The 19,989-nt window shown below is 41.1% G+C and overlaps 1 protein-coding gene across 1 annotated transcript in view; it reads left to right on the forward strand.

Moving 5' to 3' along the window:
* The window catches only part of NCKAP5 (NCK associated protein 5), an 890,670-nt gene that overhangs the window by 819,881 nt on the left and 50,800 nt on the right, over positions 1–19,989 (forward strand). Inside the window, exons 11-12 of the mRNA XM_068969056.1 lie at positions 733–921; positions 18,284–18,362. Coding sequence (XP_068825157.1) covers positions 733–921; positions 18,284–18,362 — 268 coding nt within the window. The remainder of the gene's footprint in view (positions 1–732; positions 922–18,283; positions 18,363–19,989) is intronic.

Genomic DNA, 19,989 nt, shown 5'->3' on the forward strand with positions numbered 1-19,989 from the left:
CTGTACAGCAGAGCTTCCTGACTCCTTCGTTTTGGTGTTTCACTACAGGACATAATTTCCTGGGCATTTGATCCCAGACTTACAATGATGTTATCAGAGCCATACGGATCATAGGATGTGCTATGGTAGAACTGGCCCACCCTACACAGGAAGATGTTAAGATCCACAGAAGTTAAATGTTTTCTCTGCTCTGTGTCTCATATCTGGTGGCACGTATAGCCTGAGAGCCAGGTTGCTAGACTTCCAGTCCAGGGCACATGCCCTTGAACTCTTAAGCCAAAGAAGTTGCTCTGTCTTCTTCCTTTTGTCACATTAGATTCATGACTTGATATTGATGTGATCCTTTAATCAGTGTGATGGGATAAAATGAGAAACTACTATGGTCATACTTCTGCCTAATGCTGATGGCAGCTCACTGATTGAGCACCTGCTTCTAAGCTGGATCTGGTGCTGCATGCATCTCATCTAGAACCTCAGTTGGTCCTAGCAGTGACCCTATTTGGTAGGTAGCATTATCACTTTTTGAAAAGGAGATGTAGCTCTAAGAGATTTAATAATTTCCCACACATGTTAGTCTGAGGCAGAGTCAAGACTCAAACCTCTAGTCTGTCGACCCCAAAGTCTGCGTTTCTAACCACAGTACTATATTCATGCCTCCCTCATTATGATGTTGAGTTGATATTTCTTCTCCCCTAAGCAGAGTCCTAGCTCAGAGCTGTCCTGCTTTTTCAGGGCTGCCAGCTGAACACAAAAGCAGGAACCCCTGCTTTGAAATGCCCTGGCATGGGGATTGCCGTCTCAGGTCATCTCTGCCCTCGAAGCAGCTACAGCAGCAGTGAGCTCTCTCTCTCCAGCACCTGCAGCGAGTATTCCAGCAGCTCTTCCTACACGTGGCATGATGGAAAGAACCTCAGGAAAAGGGTAAGGCTCCTTCAGGGGCATTGCAGCATCAGAGGGAACCAGAAAAAAAGCCTCTTCTGGTAGGAAGGCGGAAGGCGGGAGGGAGGCCAAGAAGGAAATACCCATTTGCTGAGTCCTTGTTCTTTTACACCTCACAAAGCCATAGGGGGAGATATTATCTTCCTCATTGCACAGAAGGAGAGATTGGCTCTAAAAGGTTAAGTTCCTTGCTAGAAGTCATACAGCCAGAGAGGAGTGGAATGATGACTTTATCTCAGATGATGAGGACATTATAGGAGGGAGTTTGGGAGAGAAAGACATTTTCCTTCTGTGCTTTGGTGGAGCCCACCAAGTTCACAGATTTGTATCAAGTTGGAATGGCAGCCCTGGCCTAATGGAACTGACCATGCTTCAGACTGACTCAGACATTTTCAATTAGTTTTATAGACATTCTCTATCACTGTGATGCTTGGAGAGACTTGTCGATGTCCAGTGCAAATGAGGCTGAATGAGGCCAAGTCATCCCAGACTGAGCATCCTATGAAAGTGCAAAGAGAAGGTTTTCTTCTGGAGAATAGGGAGAGGGGTGCATTCTCTCAGAATAAATGACCAGAAGTTTTGGAAGTCTCATTAGCTTTGTGGAAATTTACTGCTCAAAAATAGCAATGTAATATATTGACCTCCTCTGTTCAATGCAATAGCCTCATAAAACTCTAATTGGCTATAAATTGAAGGAGGTACAGTAGAGAGAGAAAATGCTATGGTAGATTTCAAGCACCATAGCTTCAGTGAAAGTCTCCACATAGATACCAAGAGTTTCTTTACTAGATTGTTAAATAACTCCTGTGACTGGAATGACTCGCATCTGCTAAGTGGGCTCACATGACAGATTTCTTCATGATTTGAATAAACATCTTTGCACACCGGTATAAGTCAAGAATCTGGAATAGCTGTTTTCACAGTTTCCTTATATTAAAGAAAAACAAGATTGGGATTGACATACATACACTATTGGTATAATGTATAAAATAGACAACCAATGATAACTCACTCTATAGCACAGGAAAGTCTACTCAACACTCTATAATGGCCTATATGGGAAAAGAATCTAAAAAAGAGTGGATATGTGTATAATATAACATTCACGTTGCTGTACACCTGAAAACTAGCAGAACATTCTAAAGCAACTATACTCCAATAAAAACTAATGAAAAAGAAAAGTGAAGAGTACTAGAGTGTGGAAGCCCTGAATCTGAATATTTGGAGGTCAGTTTTCTATCATCTGTATAAATTTAGTTTATAATGTCAGAAGTATAAAAAACCAGGGAACGTCTATAACTGTCAGAAAATTCAGGTGAGGAAGGACGTTTGTCATACTCCGAACAAGAACTGAGAAAAAGATTTCAAGCTTGAATTTAGAGTTTATTCCCTTGGACTCAGACTTAAAATGCAAAGTGCGGAGCCTGGGGTGTTGTCAGAACGGTTCTTGCTAAGATGTTCGGAGTTCTGAATAATGACTGATAGGGACCTGGCTTTTACCAGAGTGGGGAGATGGTCGGGAGGGTGTTCCCTCTCTTTGTCTGAATATTGCTGGCTCTCAGGGCCCCTCGCTCAGCACTTTTCATTCATAGCTAATCCTCTCTCCCTCTCAGCCTTTCTTCTTCTTTTTTTTTTTTTTTTCTCTTTTGACTAAAATTTTTCCAGTTAGAGCAAACCTTGATCTTTTGGAGACATCTTTTCCCTGAAAGAGAAGGCGTAAGGTTCTTAAGACACTTCTTACATACTCTGGTAGACATCACCCAGAAATTTAACAGTCCCAACTCACAATGGCCATGGAGTACCAGCATGCCTGTCACATTCCCCAGAGAAAAGTCTTAATTCTCAGGGACCCAGCAAACTGACCCAGCCCTATTAAAACATTTTAAATGGCATTATTTAGAAGCTTAAGTTCTTACCATGTACCAAGTACTCATTTAGTATTAACTGCCATAATAAACACATACAATATAAATTTGAACATGAATATTAGCTTACACAATAATAAATATATGACCATTGGCTCTTTGGTAGTTTATAAGTATTTTATTTTTAGTATTATTTTGTATAGAAATGGAAAGGCAGAAATGAAACCTTCATGAAATGCACTAGCCTGCCCTTCATGGAGGAAAATGGCTCTAGTTACTAAGTAATTACCATGTGTCAGCGTTGTTAGCACTTCATAAGCACTAGCTCATTTAATGATCATGATAACTTATTGCTTAGGTTTTCTTATTTCCCCTCTTTCACAGAGGAATAACCTGAGGTCCTGAGAAATTACACATTTATTTCAAGGTCTCATAGCCAGTAAGTAGAACTGAGCAGTTGGCTCCAGAACCTCAACTATTCTGCTAGACTTTGAATTAGTCTAACACTTGGAAGAGTCCCAGGTGTTGGGATGGATTTGTTCCCATAAGACCAAGAATGTTCTTTAATGAAACAAGAACAAAAAAGAACGCATGAAACAGGTATCTATTTAAGAAATAGAAAAGAACTGTGGACATTAAACCCAGGCTTCTACCTTAGTAGCAGCATCATTCAGCCACTACCCTCCTTCCAGAGCAACTCTCTTCTGACTTTCCTGCAAAAAATGAGGAGCTCTACCCCACCACCTCCCCAACAGAAGATTTGTGCTTCTCTTTCTCAGGTTTCAAGATTGTCTCCAACTTTTCTCAAGTGATTAAATACCATAACCTTCTGTGGAAAACAGATTGAGGAATGTGGCTAATCTCACAGGGTAGGGAGCCTGGGCCCTGGGAGCTTTGCAGCTGCTGGCCCTGGGGATGCATCATACCGTAGCATGGGCATGCTGTGGGCAGGAAGGAAGTGGGTGGGCTGACGCAGAGCACATCTTCTACGGCTTGAACAAATCTGCCCCTTTCAAGCTCTAATGGAGCCCTTCTATCTGGCTTCTCTTCTTTATTGTGCATGTGACATCAGAATCATGGAAATTCTTAGAAACCCAAGCTGTGGCAGTCTACTCACTGGTCAGTCTATAATACCCACTAAAGGGATTTTTTTTTTCTGCTTTCCAAACAAGTTTTTAATGGCACAGCAGAGGAGGAGAAGGAATGCGGGAAGGGAAGCATCACCAAAATAGATCTCTCCACAGCAACTTCTGACCCTGGAGAATTTTCCAAACAGAATATATAATTTGACTTAAAATTAAATATACATATAACAAATAGAAAAAAAAAAAGACACGTTGATAGCAAAGGTCAGTTTTATGAAAACAAAACAGAAAAAAGTCTTCAGTGTCAGGAAATGCAGGCAAATGCCCACTGCTTAGTAAAAATCTGAAATTCCAAAGTAAGTTTGTGACATTGAGTTGACGTCTCCTTATGAGCATATGCGTGAGTGTTCAGGGTCCCAGGATAGCAGGGCAGCTAGTAGAGAGGCCAACGGGAGCTGTAACTCTTAGCCAAAATTGGTACTGAGAACATGTATCAGATTCATTCATAGACATTCTTCAGCATTAATTATACAGCCTTTTTTAAAAGAGTCATTAGTTCTGAGCCTCCTAATTTCCCTGAGTGCTAGTTTGTGATTAAATTCTGCAACTTTCATTCAGAAGAGGGCTGTTGGAGTAACCTGTGGTCTCTATTATGACTTTGACTAATACAGAGGGGAGAACAGAGGCTAAGCCTGACTCTAGCAGTATCACTTCAAGATTAATGCACAGTCTTTAGAGCCAGACTGCCTGGTTCAGATCCCCATGCAGCCACTTCAGAACTGAGTCATAGAAAGGGCCCAGGAAACCAGAGTTGAAACTTTTGCACTAGCTCTTACTTGACTGTATGATCTCCAAAGGACAGATCTTGCGGAATCTCAGTTTCCTTCCTCTGAAAATAGGATTGGTGTTGTCTGCTTCATGGTCTTGTTCTGAAATTAAGTCAAAGTACTGGGTCAGTGGCTGGTACACAGCAGATGCTCGGCCAGCATGAGTTTCCTCCTCTGCCATTCTGTTTCTTGCTAGCAATATTTTGATAAATGTGAATGTCTGAGGAGAATACCATGTTTTTTCTATGTCATTTCTTGGTCACTTCTCCAGAACTAATACTGGTATTTGGAGAAATATGAAGAACAGGAAATTGACCTTTCAAAGTTAGTAGGTCAATCATTGCTATGGGTTCTAACGGCAAATGGCCAGCTGCTCTATGTGTATAAATCATAGATATTCACTGCCTATCAAATAAAGTCTTGAAGCTGCATGACATTCTAACTTTCAGTCGTTAGAATGGAACGGACTATAAGGCCTGGACCAGCTCACTTTTCCTCTTGCCCTCTTCACCTCCCATAAAGGCTGCACAGTGATCTAGATTGTCTTGATTATTCCCTAAGTGTTCCTTAAGCATACTTTTCCAGTTAAGGTCTTTGCCATTCCATTTCTTCTACCTGGAAATTATTTCCTCTAGTTTAAAAAATATATATATTTTTAAATTTTATTTATTTATTTAATTTTGGCTGTTCTGGGTCTTCATTGTGGTACACCAGCTTCTCACTGTGGTGGCTTCTCTTGTTGCAGAGCACAGGAACTAGGTACAAGGGCTTCAGTAGTTGCAGCAAATGGGCTCAGGAGTTGTGGTACACGGGCTCAGGAGTTGTGGTACATGGGCTTAGTTGCTCCACAGCATGTGGGATCTTCCCAAACCAGGAATCAAGCCCGTGTTCCCTGCATTGGCAGGTGGAATTTTATCCACGGCACCACCAGGGAAGTCCTCCTCTACTTTTAAACTAAGGCAAACCTATCCATCTTTCTAGGGCTAAGTTTGTTATAAAAACAAAGGAAGGAAAGAAGGAAGGAGAAGAATAGCGAGAGCTTCTCTTATATGCTTTTTGTGGTTTTTCAAGCACACCTGTGGTCTCCCTCCTCTGAAACTCTAGAGTACCTACTAGTTTTCTATGTCTCATTTGCTCCCTTAACTTACAGTACTTGAGCCCAACTTCTCCTGGGTCACCTGCTCCTTGAAGGCAGGGACCTTATCTTGTACTTACCTATATCATGCACTCCTTAATTCAGGACCTGGCAAAGTAGAGTTTTGCTATATAATAAACTAGTTTTCATTAACTAATGAATAAATACATTTATATATGAATATTTATCAACCACTAGGATGAACTAAGTTTAATGATGGGCTTTTCCTTCTATAAACTAGTGATCCACAGGGCTCAATCATGTCTAATATCTCCTCTTTCTTTCCTAGCAGTCATCACAAAATTGGGACAAAAGGTTAAGTATTGACTCTTCGCTCCCGAGTGGCTTTGCTAGTCCTACAGATGAACTACCTCCGACTCGCATCAAGGAAAGCCACATTTTGGAAGGACTAAGAAAGCTCCAGAAGCGAAAAGTGTTACTTGAACCCCCATCAGTGATAACCAAATGGGGTTATAAAGATTGCATGAACTCCAATGAAGGAATCTATTCTCCAGGAATTAAAAGTAGCAGCCTGAAGGAATATCCACCCTGCAAACCCACAGACACAGGGAGCCCCTGCACGGATCCCCACAAGGCATTTGTTTATGACATGGATTCTCACGACGAGGCTGATGAGGACGCTTCCTCCTTAGCCTCGGTCCAAGTGGTTCCAAACCAGGTCTGCAGGCTGCACAGTTGTAAATTAACCCACAGTGTCTCTGACAGCCTTTTTGGCTGGGAGCTGAATGGCAAACACTGTTCAGAAATCACTTCCTCGGTCTACTCCAGGGAGAGGCCTGAGAAGCTGACCGGTTGTGCCAGCAACTGCCCCTTGGAGCAGAAGCTGTGTCCAGGCGTGCAGGGGCCTCGGGTACAGAGAGAGAAGGTATCACCCATCCAGGGTTGCCAAACCCTCAGTCTCCAGCCCTCAGACACCGATGACACGGAGACCCTGGATGAGCTGCACATCGACAGCAGTGATGAGAAAAGCCCTTCAGATGTGTCTGCAACCGCGGATACCGACCAGTCCACAGAGAACCTGGATATCCTCACAGGATTTGAAAAATCTTCACGTGGGTCTCCTGAGGAGGAAGAAAACCAAGTACCCGTCCATTTAGAGAGCAGGCCAAAGACGTTTAGTTTCATTAAGCAACAGAAGGTTGTAAAACGGACTTCCTCAGAAGAATGTATTACTGTGATATTTGATGCAGAAGACGGCGAGCCCATTGAATTCAGCTCTCACCAGACTGGCCTTGTTACTGTTACCAGAAAGGAGATTTCCATCCATCAGGCCCCTGCTGGGCCCCAGATGGAACACACTGAACTTTCACCTCAGGGAATTGCTCATTCACAGCCAGGGCCTGCAGCTAGAGACTACCCTTTTTTAAAGAGGTCTGAAGAGGAAACTGAAAGAAACATTCCACAAGATGAGGTGGATGATACTGCCATGGCGCCTGCTGTGTCTTTCCACCCCAGGACAGTGACGCAAAATACTCAAAGGCTGGCCAAGCCGACGCATGTCACTCCATGCCAGAGTCATTCTAGGTCAGCTGTGGGCACAGGCATCTGTCAGAAGAAAAGTCTGACAAAAATACCTACCAGGGGCAAGTCTTCACCTCAGAAATCAAAAGTAAGGGAGCCTGAAGCCTCCCTTATCATGCCCTCAGCTGGCCCAGTGACTCTTGAGAAATCACCAGCTCCAGCGAAACTCTCACAGTTCAAAAAGACTGAAGGTCCAGCTCCCCTTTTTGATTTGCAGCCAGATTCACACATTCCAAAACGCCCTACTCAGCTTCCTCATGGCTCCAAGATGTCCAGCAGAAGGGATTGGGTCCAGAGCTCCAAGAGTCAGATTCTAGCATCACAGTTGCTGTCCAGGCCCCCCACTGAACGGAGTGACGATGGGGAGCCCCCCACGAGGGATAAACACTGTGATCCAGGGCCAGAGGCCGGGGTGAAATCGCCCTCCCCACCATCCCCTCCAGGCAGGTCGGTCTCCCTACTCATCAGGCCCAATTATGACTTTTTGCCTCCACCTTCATCTGCCAAATCCGAAAGCAGGGTCCCCAACGAGACAGCCAGAATGGTATTGAAATCGCCCCCTCTGAAAGGATCCTCTGCTCCTGTTATTTATTTTAACCAGACCCTAACAGATGTGCAGGGGAAGAAACCGTCTGTGGCCTTCAGAAAGCCTGTCTTCACTCCCTCACCGCCCTCTGCAGAAATAGCAATCCAGATGAGAAGCCCTGCTCACAGCCCTTCCAGCTCATTTGCTGTGATGGTGCCCGAGAACCCAAAAGTCTCTCCAAAGAGAAATGTCCCCAGAGCCCCACCTCACCAAACACTTGGGACCACACAGAACAACACAGGGTTACAGACTCCCAAGAACTATGCTTCCCCTCGTGAGCCACTGGAAATACTGTCCTCCAAAGGTGTATCTCCAAGGAGAAAAGAACAGTTGAATGCCAGTGTCTCCGCATCCTCCAAGCCTTCCTTCTTAGGGGTAAATGAATCACCATCATCTCAGGTTAACAGTCCCTCATCATCAGCATCCTTCAAAAGCCATAACCCCCTACATGGTTGTCAAAACCTTCATGAGAGAGGACTGAAAACTCGCCTCCCAGTTGGGCTCAAAGTTTTCATGAAGTCTCCCCAGTTGCTCAGGAAAAGTTCCACGGTGCCAGGGAAACAGGAAAAAGACAGTCTAAATGAAGCTTCGAAAACCTCCGTGGCTGTGAGCAAGGCTAAGCCAGGGGCCTCCAGAAATTCAGCCAGCCTTCAGACCACAGGAGGGGAAAGAAATGCGTCTCCAATGGGTTTACCAGCACAAGAGAGTTTGGCCGAAGGGCTTCCCCTGGAAAGAGCAATGCCAGAGTCACTGGAAAATAGCATGCTTGGGGCTGATAGAAAAGATGGAGTAGAAAACAGGTCTGTGAAAAGATCCCTGTCCTCCAGCAAACCACACCTGAAACCAGCTCTAGGCATGAATGGAGCCAAAGCCCGCAGCCAGAGTTTCAGTGCTCACTCAGGGGAGAAGCCCCCCACGCCCCCCACAGAAGGGCTGGGCAAAGTCCGGACACAGATTATTACCAACACTGCTGAGAGAGGCAATTCCCTCACCCGGCAGAGCTCTTCCACCGAAGGCTCTCCCAGCAAGAGTGCATCTGCCTCCGTGTCTGATGGTCTCCCAAGCACTGGGAGGCCCCTGGGACATCCTTCCCCCAGGCAGGGTTCCTTGGGGAGCACAGGCAGCTCCAGCAGCCAGCATGGGAGCCCAAGCAAGTTGCCTTTGAGGATCCCTCCAAAATCCGAAGAGCCCCTCACCCCAGCTGGAACAGAAGAGCAGCAGGCCTACGCCCAGGGAGAAGGCCCCAGGGTGACGGTGCCTGAGGAACCAGGCAGCGACCACTGCAGGTGCCCACTCACCCCAACAGATAGCTCCGGAGGCCCACAGAGCCTGGGGAGGACACCGCATCCCAGCAGTTTCACAGCAAGCAGGACCTCCAAGCTAGAAACTTCTGGAAGGTATACAGACACTTCAACAACCAGGGCCAGTGTTGTAAGCCCAGAAGCCCCCCTCTCACCCACAATTGAAGAAAAGGTCATGTTGTGCATTCAGGAAAATGTGGAAAAGGGCCAAGTGCAAACAAAGTCCACCACTGTGGAAGCAAAACCAAAGCCGGGGCCTTCTTTTGCCAGCTGGTTCGGTTTTCGGAGGAGCAGACTCCCGGCTCTCAGTAGCAGGAAGATGGATGTCTCCAAAACCAAAGCAGAAAAGAAAGATGCAAAAGGTTTAGGGTTTGGAAACAAACAGCTGAAATCAGAGAGAAAGAAAGAGAAAAAGAAGCCTGAGCTACAGTGTGAGATGGAAAATGAACTTCACAGGGACATTGAGTTGGCAGATGGTCCAGACAGTGGTTTGCAAAATAGAAATAACCTGAAAACACCACCAGACGTTTATGACCAAGTGAAGTTTGAATCAAGAAATAGACCCAGCCCTGTACCATGTTCAGCAAAAGATACCTTTATGACAGAACTTCTGAACAGGTAGTGTATTGGCAAAGAGAGTGGGAGGCTGGCAGTGTGTAGAGCAGTGCAGGACCCCACCCCACCCCCAACCAGGAGAGCTTCTTGTCTCCTGCATATTGAATGCCAGTCAAGCATGCTTTTCAGACAAGCAGGAATGCATCATAGCAATCTTTTATACATTAGCCAGAATTTAAACAATGGAATAAAAGTTAGCAATAAAATGATAATTTAGTCCATGTTACTCTGTTAACCAAACCAATGGTCTTTGAAATTAAAGAATGGTAAATTTTATCAAGGTTGATAGAAATTCAACCTACACTAGAAATCATGAGTGGATCCACATGGCATGAAATGGAAGAAAATTACACATACATTTTAAAGGATGCTGATCTCACTTATTGTACCAAACAAACTTACACTTAAAACTTTCCAGAGATAATTACATATTCTGCTGATCTTAAGCCAGAATATATTTAGCCATTCTCCCCAAGTCTCCACTCTCATCCAGGGTGCCACATGTATATGTATATCTGAGTTGCTCTGCTGTGTACCTGCAACTATGATAACATTGTTAATCGGCTGTACACCAATGTAAAATAAGTTAAAATGGAGAAAAGAAGAAATATATTTAGCAATCACTCTTCACAGGTTTTTATTTTATACCACACCTCATCTCACAAGCAATCATAAAAATAAAAACAAATTATTGTATATCAAATCTAAATTGACACACTGCTGGAATAGCAGATGCAGATTTGCCCAAGGCTAGTGAGATGCACTTACCACTCAAAGGTTTAAAGACAAGGAGATATATGGAGGTTACTTTCAACATTAAAGGATTGGGATAAATAGAGTGATTGAAGAAGAGCAATGTAATTGATCAGAGGAATCACTTTCTACCTGCAGAGTTGATAAGAAAGCAGCTCAACAGGCGGAAAGTGGATCAAATAATCTCTCCTGTAGGAGTGTGCTAAAGGGCAGCCCCCAGGGCTCCTGTCTCACCAGCAGCTCTCTCAGCGCTCAAGGAAACCACAAGAAAAACATCAAAACCAAAGCAGATATGGAAAAACCGAAAGGCTCCCCGGTAAGTAGTTCACCATCCTGGTTATAAAGTGTTAGGTCCCTATATGGGCTAGTTGGGTTCTGTCTACTTTTTACTGATGAAAATACAGGCAAGGGATGACCAGGAAAGAGAAAGGTAAAGCCAAAGAGAAGAGAGAGAGACGTCGTGAAGACACTGTAACAGAATGATGGCAGCTAGATTGGAAGGGTCCCAGCTCCCTCCACCCATGCTGCTGCTTTTGTAGCTCTCTTTTCAGAACCTTGGTGTGATCACAGTGCAGGCAGTGATGCTGTGGGTGTTCACCTTCACGTTGTACCCTTGTGCTGGGAATTCGTTATGGTGATTATTTCCATCATTTCCAGCAACGCAGAAGGGAATGAAAATGATTAGAAAAAATAAAAGTGTGAAACAATTTAAGAGAATATTGGCTATTTTGATGATTTGATTTAAGCATTTCCCCTTTTTTCCTTAAGTTGTATATACTGATTAATCCTACCTAAGATAGAAGGAGTTAAGATTCAAGGTATCGTTTTTGGAACTTAACTCCCTATCATTTTGTTTTTTAATTATGAGGTTCAGAACTCAGGGGGTAATTTCCTTTTAAAAAATGAATAAAAGGCATTTCCCCGGGATATGCTAGTTTCAAATATTTTTGTTTTAAAATTATCTTAAATTGAACTTCCTCTCCTTACATTCTTTCTGTTCTTGCATCATTGATCTTGTGATATTCATTGTTTCTCTATGTAAACTTTAAAGCACTCGAACAACAAAAAAAATCTCTTTGCAGAATTACCATATCCATATATTTGTGTACTCATAATAAAAGATTATAAAATATACTATCTACTACCTTTTTTCTTTCCTTTTTCAGGAAAACCTGAAAAATGAAGGAATTAGTCATGTTTTTCTGGAGTGGTTCAAGAATAGAGGAGATTTTAGTAGTAATCATGATTGGCATTATTATTAATTATTAGTTAATAATAATTAAACTCTAGGTCTCCTTAAAGTTTCACTTTAATTTGAAACAAATGTACACTTAAATGTTTTTGTTTTTTTTTTTCCAAACAGCTCTTTACTCTAAAAAGCTACAAGGTCTTTTTTTTTTTTTTTTTCAGGCTCTGAAATGGTATGCAGACTATGTTCTTTGTAAAAGTTTTTTCTTTCCCCTTACTCTTGCTCTTGGCTTCCATGATATCACCCTTTCTTGAAAACATAGATGTCCCTTGCATTATAAAATCTCAAATTAGAAGTGTATCTAAGGCTGCCCTTGTAGTGTCACTGAAAGAAAGAGAGAGAATAAATGTGTGGAAATGTGCAATATGCTGGAAATTCAATCCAGCTGATCTAAAACTTTGATAGCCTGGCAAAGCCCCTTATCAGAGGCACTCAGTTTAACTATGCCCCATTTAAGATGGTTCTGACAGCTTGGGGTATATCTTCACTGTACAAAAATACCAAAAAGGAGGAAAAAAAAAAAACCAAACAACTCTGTTTGGCTTTTACAATTTCATTTTTACTTTCCTATTACTTCCTAATGGGAAAGTAATTTGCCTTGCTTTTCTTCTCTCATTTTCAGTCTTTTACAATGTAGTAACAAGTTTCATTTCATCTTCCCAGAATATCTGCAAGAAACACTCATATTGTTTTCTGAGAACAAAGATTCCCTAACCACTCCAAGTATACATAATCTATCAGCTGTTAGTCACTCAGTCATGTCTGATTCTTACGACCCCGTGCACTGTAGTCCTCCAGGTTCCTCTGTCCATGGAATTTTCCAGGCAAGAATACTGCAGTGGGTAGCCATTCCCTTCTTCAGGGGATTTTCTCATCCCAAGGATTGAACCTGGGTATCATAGGCTAATTTTCTAGTTAGCTGCAAGAGGAAATTAAGACATGCTGGGAAGCTTTCAATATAGAGAAATATTATTAACCTAGATAGTTGACACGCTAGTCATTTCTTCAGATGTAAAATGCAATTTTTTTCATCTCTATGATCATCAACATGGATTGGACTAAAATTACTAATTCTAGAAAGGACAATGGCCATAATCCCCTTTGGGACTATTAAAGGAATAGCAGTGAAAACCTATTTATTATATGTTATCAGCCTATATGGAAAGGAAATTAGATGCAAAATAAGAAAATTATAATACCAGAGCACACTGATGTGAATGCTCATTAACCTTTTAAAATCAAGAGTTTAAGGGAATTTTCCTCTACTGGGGCTCAAGGTAAATATGCTATCTGCTTCTTATGTTGCAAGTGTGTTGCAAAAAATTCTCACAGTAGTTATTTTGGGTGAAAACAATAGCATACTTTTTCCCTGAATAAAATCACTCTTCAAAAATCATACCAAGAACTTCCCTGGAGTTCCAGTGGTTAAGACTCTGTGCTTCCACTGCTTAGGATATGGGTTCGATCCCTGGTCAGGAACTAAGATTCTGAATAATGTGAGATGCAGCCAAAAATATAATTTTTATGCCATAATCTACCATCATCCTTGCCCTTTACAAACTAAGACTATATTTAATCACGAGAGTCCTAAGGCTTTTTCATTATTTTAATCTGTGTCCGTCTGTTCAGTCGCTCAGTTGTAACTGACTCTTTGCAACCCCATGGACAGCAGCCCACCAGGCTGCTCCAACCATGGTATTTTCTAGGCAAGAATACTGGAGTGGGTTGCCATTTCCTTCTCCAGGGGATCTTCTTGACCCAGGGATCACACCTGCATCTCTTGTGCTGCCAGTCCACATTGGCAGACAGGTTCTTTACCACTGCTCCACCTGGGATGCCTTTATTTTAATCTATGGTAATATAATAGAAAAATTATTTCTGTAATATAACAAGTCCCTGTATGTAGCACACCTCTATTTAATTCATTGGTGACTGCATATCCATTTTCAGGATTGCTAGATGCTTTCTAAAATATGTGTAAAAATCCCATTAACACTTTACCGAATTAAATCTTTTTCTGTTTTCAGAGCCTTAATTAGAGGCTTATGTCCCCATTTATGCCATGATTTACAGCCCACTTAGCTCTAATTTTTGTGTAATTTTGACAAGGGCCATATTACTTTGTACTTTTACTTAAATTATGCAAAATCGTTATAAGAGGGGAAAAAGGCATCCCCGGAAAAGATTGCAGCAGTATTAAGTAAATAAGTCAGAAAGAAGTACACTCTCCTTTCTGTAGGTTGTAGATCCTTCCTTTCTATGAATTTAGATAATTTTCTGAAATGAGAAGTCTCAAAGGAACAGATCCTGTTCCACTGTCACTGGACAGAATAAAAATCACTAACAAAATTAACAAGATCATATACCTGGAAAGAGAAGGCCATTTTAATATGGGTATTTTAATTTAAATTATGAGTATTCTCTTCACCTAGTATCACATAGGCTGAAAAAAATCACATATGCCAATAATAAAGTATCAAATTCAATCCCATTAAAGTTGTGGTGATGAAGTAGTATAAAATAGTACAATAATTACACAAATTGTTATCATCTTATTAAGTTCTGCAAAATTTTAGAATTTCAACATCTTTAATTGAACACTTCTGTTCTAAATACTATTTGGATGTTAATAAGAAGCATGCCTATTTTACCCTCCTCCTACAAACCTTTCTAAATGACAGACTTTTCTAAAGGTAATGCCTTCCAGGAGTTTTCCCTCTAAAGATCACTTCTCTCATCTCACAGAGGTTCATTATGTTCTTTTCCTTTTCAATGAGCTTTAACATCAAAATGTTGTTTTCTGGGAAAGCAATTCGTGTTAGGATGATTCAAAGAAGAAGTATACACAGAATTCTAAATGAAGGATGTCCCCCAAATACTGGGTTTTATTCTGCAATTATGTAGATATTTGTCAGAAGTGAATTATTTTTCTCCCTGTTTCCTTCTGTGTCCTTTGTAACTCATTCCTCCCAGCCTTTTCTAATGGGAGAGGTTAATAGAATATAATGGGCACAGTGACATTTAATAGTTACTTGTTAGATACTGGTATTTTTTTTAGAAACTGGTATTTAGTAAGCTCTTGACTACACCTGCGGAGCTCAAAAGATGGGCAAGAGTTGAAGGTACATGCACCACTAAAAAATGCCCAAAATACTGACAGCAAACTGAAACCAAATTAGCCCACATTTGGAACTTCCCTGCTGGTCCAGTGGTTAAGACTTGGTGCTTCCAGTGCAGGGGGTATGGATTCTCTCCCTGGTTGGGAAACTAAGATCCAACATGCCCCATTGTGTGGCCAAAAGAAAAAAGTCCACACTTGTTGTCTATGAATCACTTGCCATTAATACTTCCTACCAAGTGGGACATTACTGACTTTGATTTGTATCTGTTTCTGGTAGAGCAATGGCTGAAGAAATTATAAATCTCTAAACACCATTGTTTGCTGAATCCAACTTTTTGGTTTTGTGACTATTCCCATCTGTGAAGTCCTTTGCCATGTGAAGAATTCACTTTGACAAATTCTTCCTCTTAAGCTGGCAGCCCTTTGCCCCCTGGAAGTTCCATAGCCTTTTGCCAGCATCCAGCCCCTGTGTGATCAAGAGTGAAAATTAATTTTAATTTCAGCCTATGAAAAATATAATTAGCAAGGGGAATCTGCTGCCAAAATAAATTATGCCCCTCATTTCCATAGGCAAATGGATTTTTTTAATTACTCACCGCTTTGTATTGAAATCTATTTGTATGGATAATTAGAGCTGACAAGTGTGCCCTTCAAAGACACTATCCTATTTTCCATTCCTTCGTTGATTCTTCATCCATCCCCTTCCAATTCAAAATTTGCCCTCCTGGGTCATCTGCTCCTCATGGATCGTGAGCCCAGAGGAGCTGAAGGAACTAGAGGCCTGACTGCAAGCCCAGTTCCTCTGATAAATACCCAAGAGGCCACATGTAGCATTTGCTGTTAAGCACTTAATTCCACAGCAAAGTTCTGACAAGGAGCTAACAGGTAGGAACTCAAGATGGCTTTATTTTCCTTCTTAAATATGATACTTAAACAGAAGTGGTGGTGAAGTTCCACAGAAGACACTGGGAAGAGAAACGGGGCACTTATACACACACACACACAGAAAACTTTTTGCTACTCTTAAATGAAAATATGGTTTTTGTGTATTTGAAATACTGCCTACCTAATTGCTAGACACTAAGAAAGATACAGTAGTTCTTGGGAAGTTCTGGAAAGGATGAGTGTGACCATATGGTACACTCTGAAAAAATTAAATTACAGCAATGAATAGGGGTCAAGAGTGCCCATTCTTAAAACTGAAATTCTTTTATAACCTTAAAGAGATCACCAACCTTCTCTAAGCCTCTTTTGCTTTATCTCCCAAGATGATAACCTTGTTCTAATTATTGGATTCTTTTGTTCGGTATTTCACAGACTGATGGAGATGTTGACTCATCCACCTTGCAGCACCCCATTCAAGTTTAAAATTGGTTGGTTTAGAAAAACCCAAAGGAAATACTATTTTACATAACAGGTGTGGGAAAATATGGAACATCCTGTCATAAGTGTTGGAATGGTTTGAAAATATAAATAGACTTCCTTGATATTTCTATAAATGAGGATAGAAATTTCCTGTTGAATTCTTAATGGAAATGAAGGTGTTTGGATCTCCCTCCTTTTGGGTTTCTTGGCAGCTTTGTTACAAGAGGTCACTGAGCTAGGTGAACTTTGGAAGGCAAATAAGTAACATAGTCTTGTTGGTGCTCACAGAGATGTTCCTCTCTGCCTCCCATAAATACGAGAAACAGCTGGTTGATCGTTCCCTTACTCCCTAACTCCCTTCCTCCAGATGTGCTAACAAAACAGTGCCAACAGCAGACAGATGATGGGAGAGAAAGAGATGAAGCATGGCCTCTGGATACTCAGCCCTTAGCACACTCTCCTTGTGAGGGTTCAGATAGCCATTGACAAACCCCCTTGAGTGTGCCATCTTCTGGCTATTAGTATGTATGGATCACGCACCAGTTACTTCTGTTATTGGAACCATAGTCATGAAATGTAAATAATTGTTCTTATTCCATTAATTATGAAAAGGAAGAGATAAAAAGTAGAAATCTAAGTCTAGCTCAAGATCAGTTTACAAGTATATGACTTTCTATATTGTTAAGTATAAAGTAATGGTTTCTCAGCCTTCAACTTGAACCCCTGAAGAAATTCACTGACAACCTCTAGTGAACCGCCACTACATTCACTGCACAGTTCACATTAGTATCACTGGGTGGCTGGAATGCACTTTCAAAGAGATTTTCAGGATCATTCTGCCAAGGACCATGGCTATCTTGACCCTTTGGCCAAGTTTACACTGACATTGTTCAGTGGAAATTGGAGAATAACAAAATTTCACCAAATGAACACAAATCTGAAACCAGATTTGCTGTGTTTGAATCTGGGTTTCACTACCTGGACAACTGCTTATCTTTTCTGTTTCTTCAGGGTCCTTATCTCCAAAATGGAGCTAACAATAGCACTTAACCTCTTAGCATTGTGAGGGTTATGAGAGAATAGGTGTGAGGAACTTAAACAGCTCCTGATGCATAGTAGTTAAGCATTGGCTGTTTTTATTACTACTGCTACTAGACTGGGATGTACAGGGCATGAGTTTTAGTTCCAGTGTTGGCATTTATGGTATCTTTAAAGAAAGTAGCTGGATTTCAAAATTCTCATTTGTGAAATACTGTGATTTTATTAGATTCTTGCTCAAGTTCCATCTGGTACTCCTCTGAATATCCCAGCTGAAAATAAGGAGGGTGTTTTTGACGTGAAAAAAATCTAAATAAATGTATCACGATCCTAGTTCACTGAGCACGCATCATAGTCACCTCACATTTCATTCTGGAAAGAGCAACAACAAAATAACATTTTCTTAGAGTTATATTCTAGGAAAAGGTCAAAAGATCTAAGTGTATTTCTTTATTCTCATTAAAATAACTTGTGGGGTAGTCACTGTCCCTGGAAGAATTATGTTTCCTTAGACTTAATTTTTCCTAATAGCTCTGTTACTGACTTTATTAACTATTTAAAAAAAAAAAAAAAAGGAAGAAGAAGAACCTAAAGCTGTTATCTCGAAAATCTTTGCAGAATCAGATGCCCTGTAAGAGCTGGGGTTATATTTCTGAAAATATGCTCTTATAATTAAAACTTGTAATAAAGCCAAGCAGTAGAGTAGGGTAAAATGAACTAAAGAAAATATATGTGTATATATGAACATACACTCAGACACATACATACCCATGTTTGTTATATAATGCACCAATATTCTGAAGATTACAAAATCAATTTAATGTAACACATAAGAACTCACAGTATTTCCTTGTTTCTGCAGATAAGAGAGGCAAATGAACACCTGCAAGAGGATGAAGAAGACACAGTTGCAGATTCTGCATTTCAGAGCCATACCATAGGTAAAAATTCATGGCTCCATACGTCTTTAACTGACATTTTCTACATGCAACCTTATTTCAGAGAGGGCATGTTCTTAAAGAACATGTCTCATGCCCACTTATACCAGGATAGGATTTTAACTTCTGATTCTTGGTTATCTTTATCTTAAATATTGGAAAGTACCATAAAATAAATGGGTCAAAGCACAGCCTATGAAGAAAACATAGGTGTTTACAAATGGAAACTAAGGTGAGACCTTGTCAATATACAATGAAAATGATACTATGTAAATAATTGCTGAGGAGAAAATCAACTTTGAATTGATCCAGTTTCTATAACTGTCTCAGGAAGCACTACTACTGGCTTGAAATGCGGAGTAGTAACTTTCTTATATTGAACACTTTTTTTAATTGAATATGTTTTACCCAGAGAACTAAATAGATACTGTTGTTGTTTAGCCACTCAGTCATGTCTGACTCTTTGTGACCCCATGGACTGTAGCCCACCAGGCTCCTCTGTCCATGGGATTTTCCAGGCTAGAATACTAGAATGGGTTGCCATTTCTTTCTCCAGGGGATCTTCCTGACCCAGGGATCAAACCTGTGTCTACTGTGTTGGCAGGTGGATTCTTTACCACTGAAGCACATGGGAAGCCCCAGATTAAGTATTTACAGCTTGCCAAAATCTCCAACTCACTCATTTTCTTTACATTTCTATTAGAACCCTGATTATAGGTAGTCCTGTCTCAGAGACATATTTGGCTTGTCAGCTCTGTCCTAGAATTTTGCATGAGCCTACATTGAAGAGACTCAGATTTCTAACACAGAGGGATTTTCTCAGCCTGTTTCCATCAGCCAGGAGGTAACTGGTAATAGAGTAGCTGTCTATGACCGTGATCCTTGTCAGGAAATAGAAGATGTGATAACAGCTCTAGGCCACCTTGGACATTTGCAAAATTAATTGTTCCTTGGGCTCTAGAAATAGCTGTGAATGTAAGCATGCTAATTTAGTTTTACAAAAAACTTCAAAGCACGAAGAGTCATTTTTTCAAATCACATTTGGGTGTATAGACAGTACCAATTACTGTACTCTGGGCTAGGACAGCCCCACAGATGTCGGTTTCTGTTATCATCAGTATTCACTGTGCCTCTTCCTGTTCTTTCCCTGGAGTACCTTTAGCTGCCAGCTCTCAGTGTCTCATCACTCCTGGCTCCATGTTGGTATGTTCTGCAGCTGTTTTTCTAGCTTACCCAGCTGTCTTCTTCCAGCTACAATTTACAGTTTATCTCAGAGATTTATTGTACCCCCAAAGTTTAATAAGATTGGCACACCATTGTTACTCTTTTCTGGTGTAATTGGGAATATAAAAGTCTTAACAAACAACAGAATGAGTGGAATCTGAATATTTTTATTCCAGAAAGACATCCTTTAGTACAGTTGTCAATGTAAAATGCTTAAATTAGTATCAGTTCTACATAGTTAGCTAATATGCAAGTTAAATATTATTCAACAACCTTCAAAACTGGCACTGTGTAAAGCCCCACTGAGTCATCATTTTTCTATAATGAAGTATTCTTGGGCTTTTACAGTAACATATATAAAGTTAGAGGCTGCATTTTGTTCGAGAGAGCTATAGTTATCTGGGTA

This window comes from Capricornis sumatraensis, chromosome 3, assembly GCF_032405125.1.
Source record: "Capricornis sumatraensis isolate serow.1 chromosome 3, serow.2, whole genome shotgun sequence".
NCBI lineage: Eukaryota > Metazoa > Chordata > Mammalia > Artiodactyla > Bovidae > Capricornis > Capricornis sumatraensis.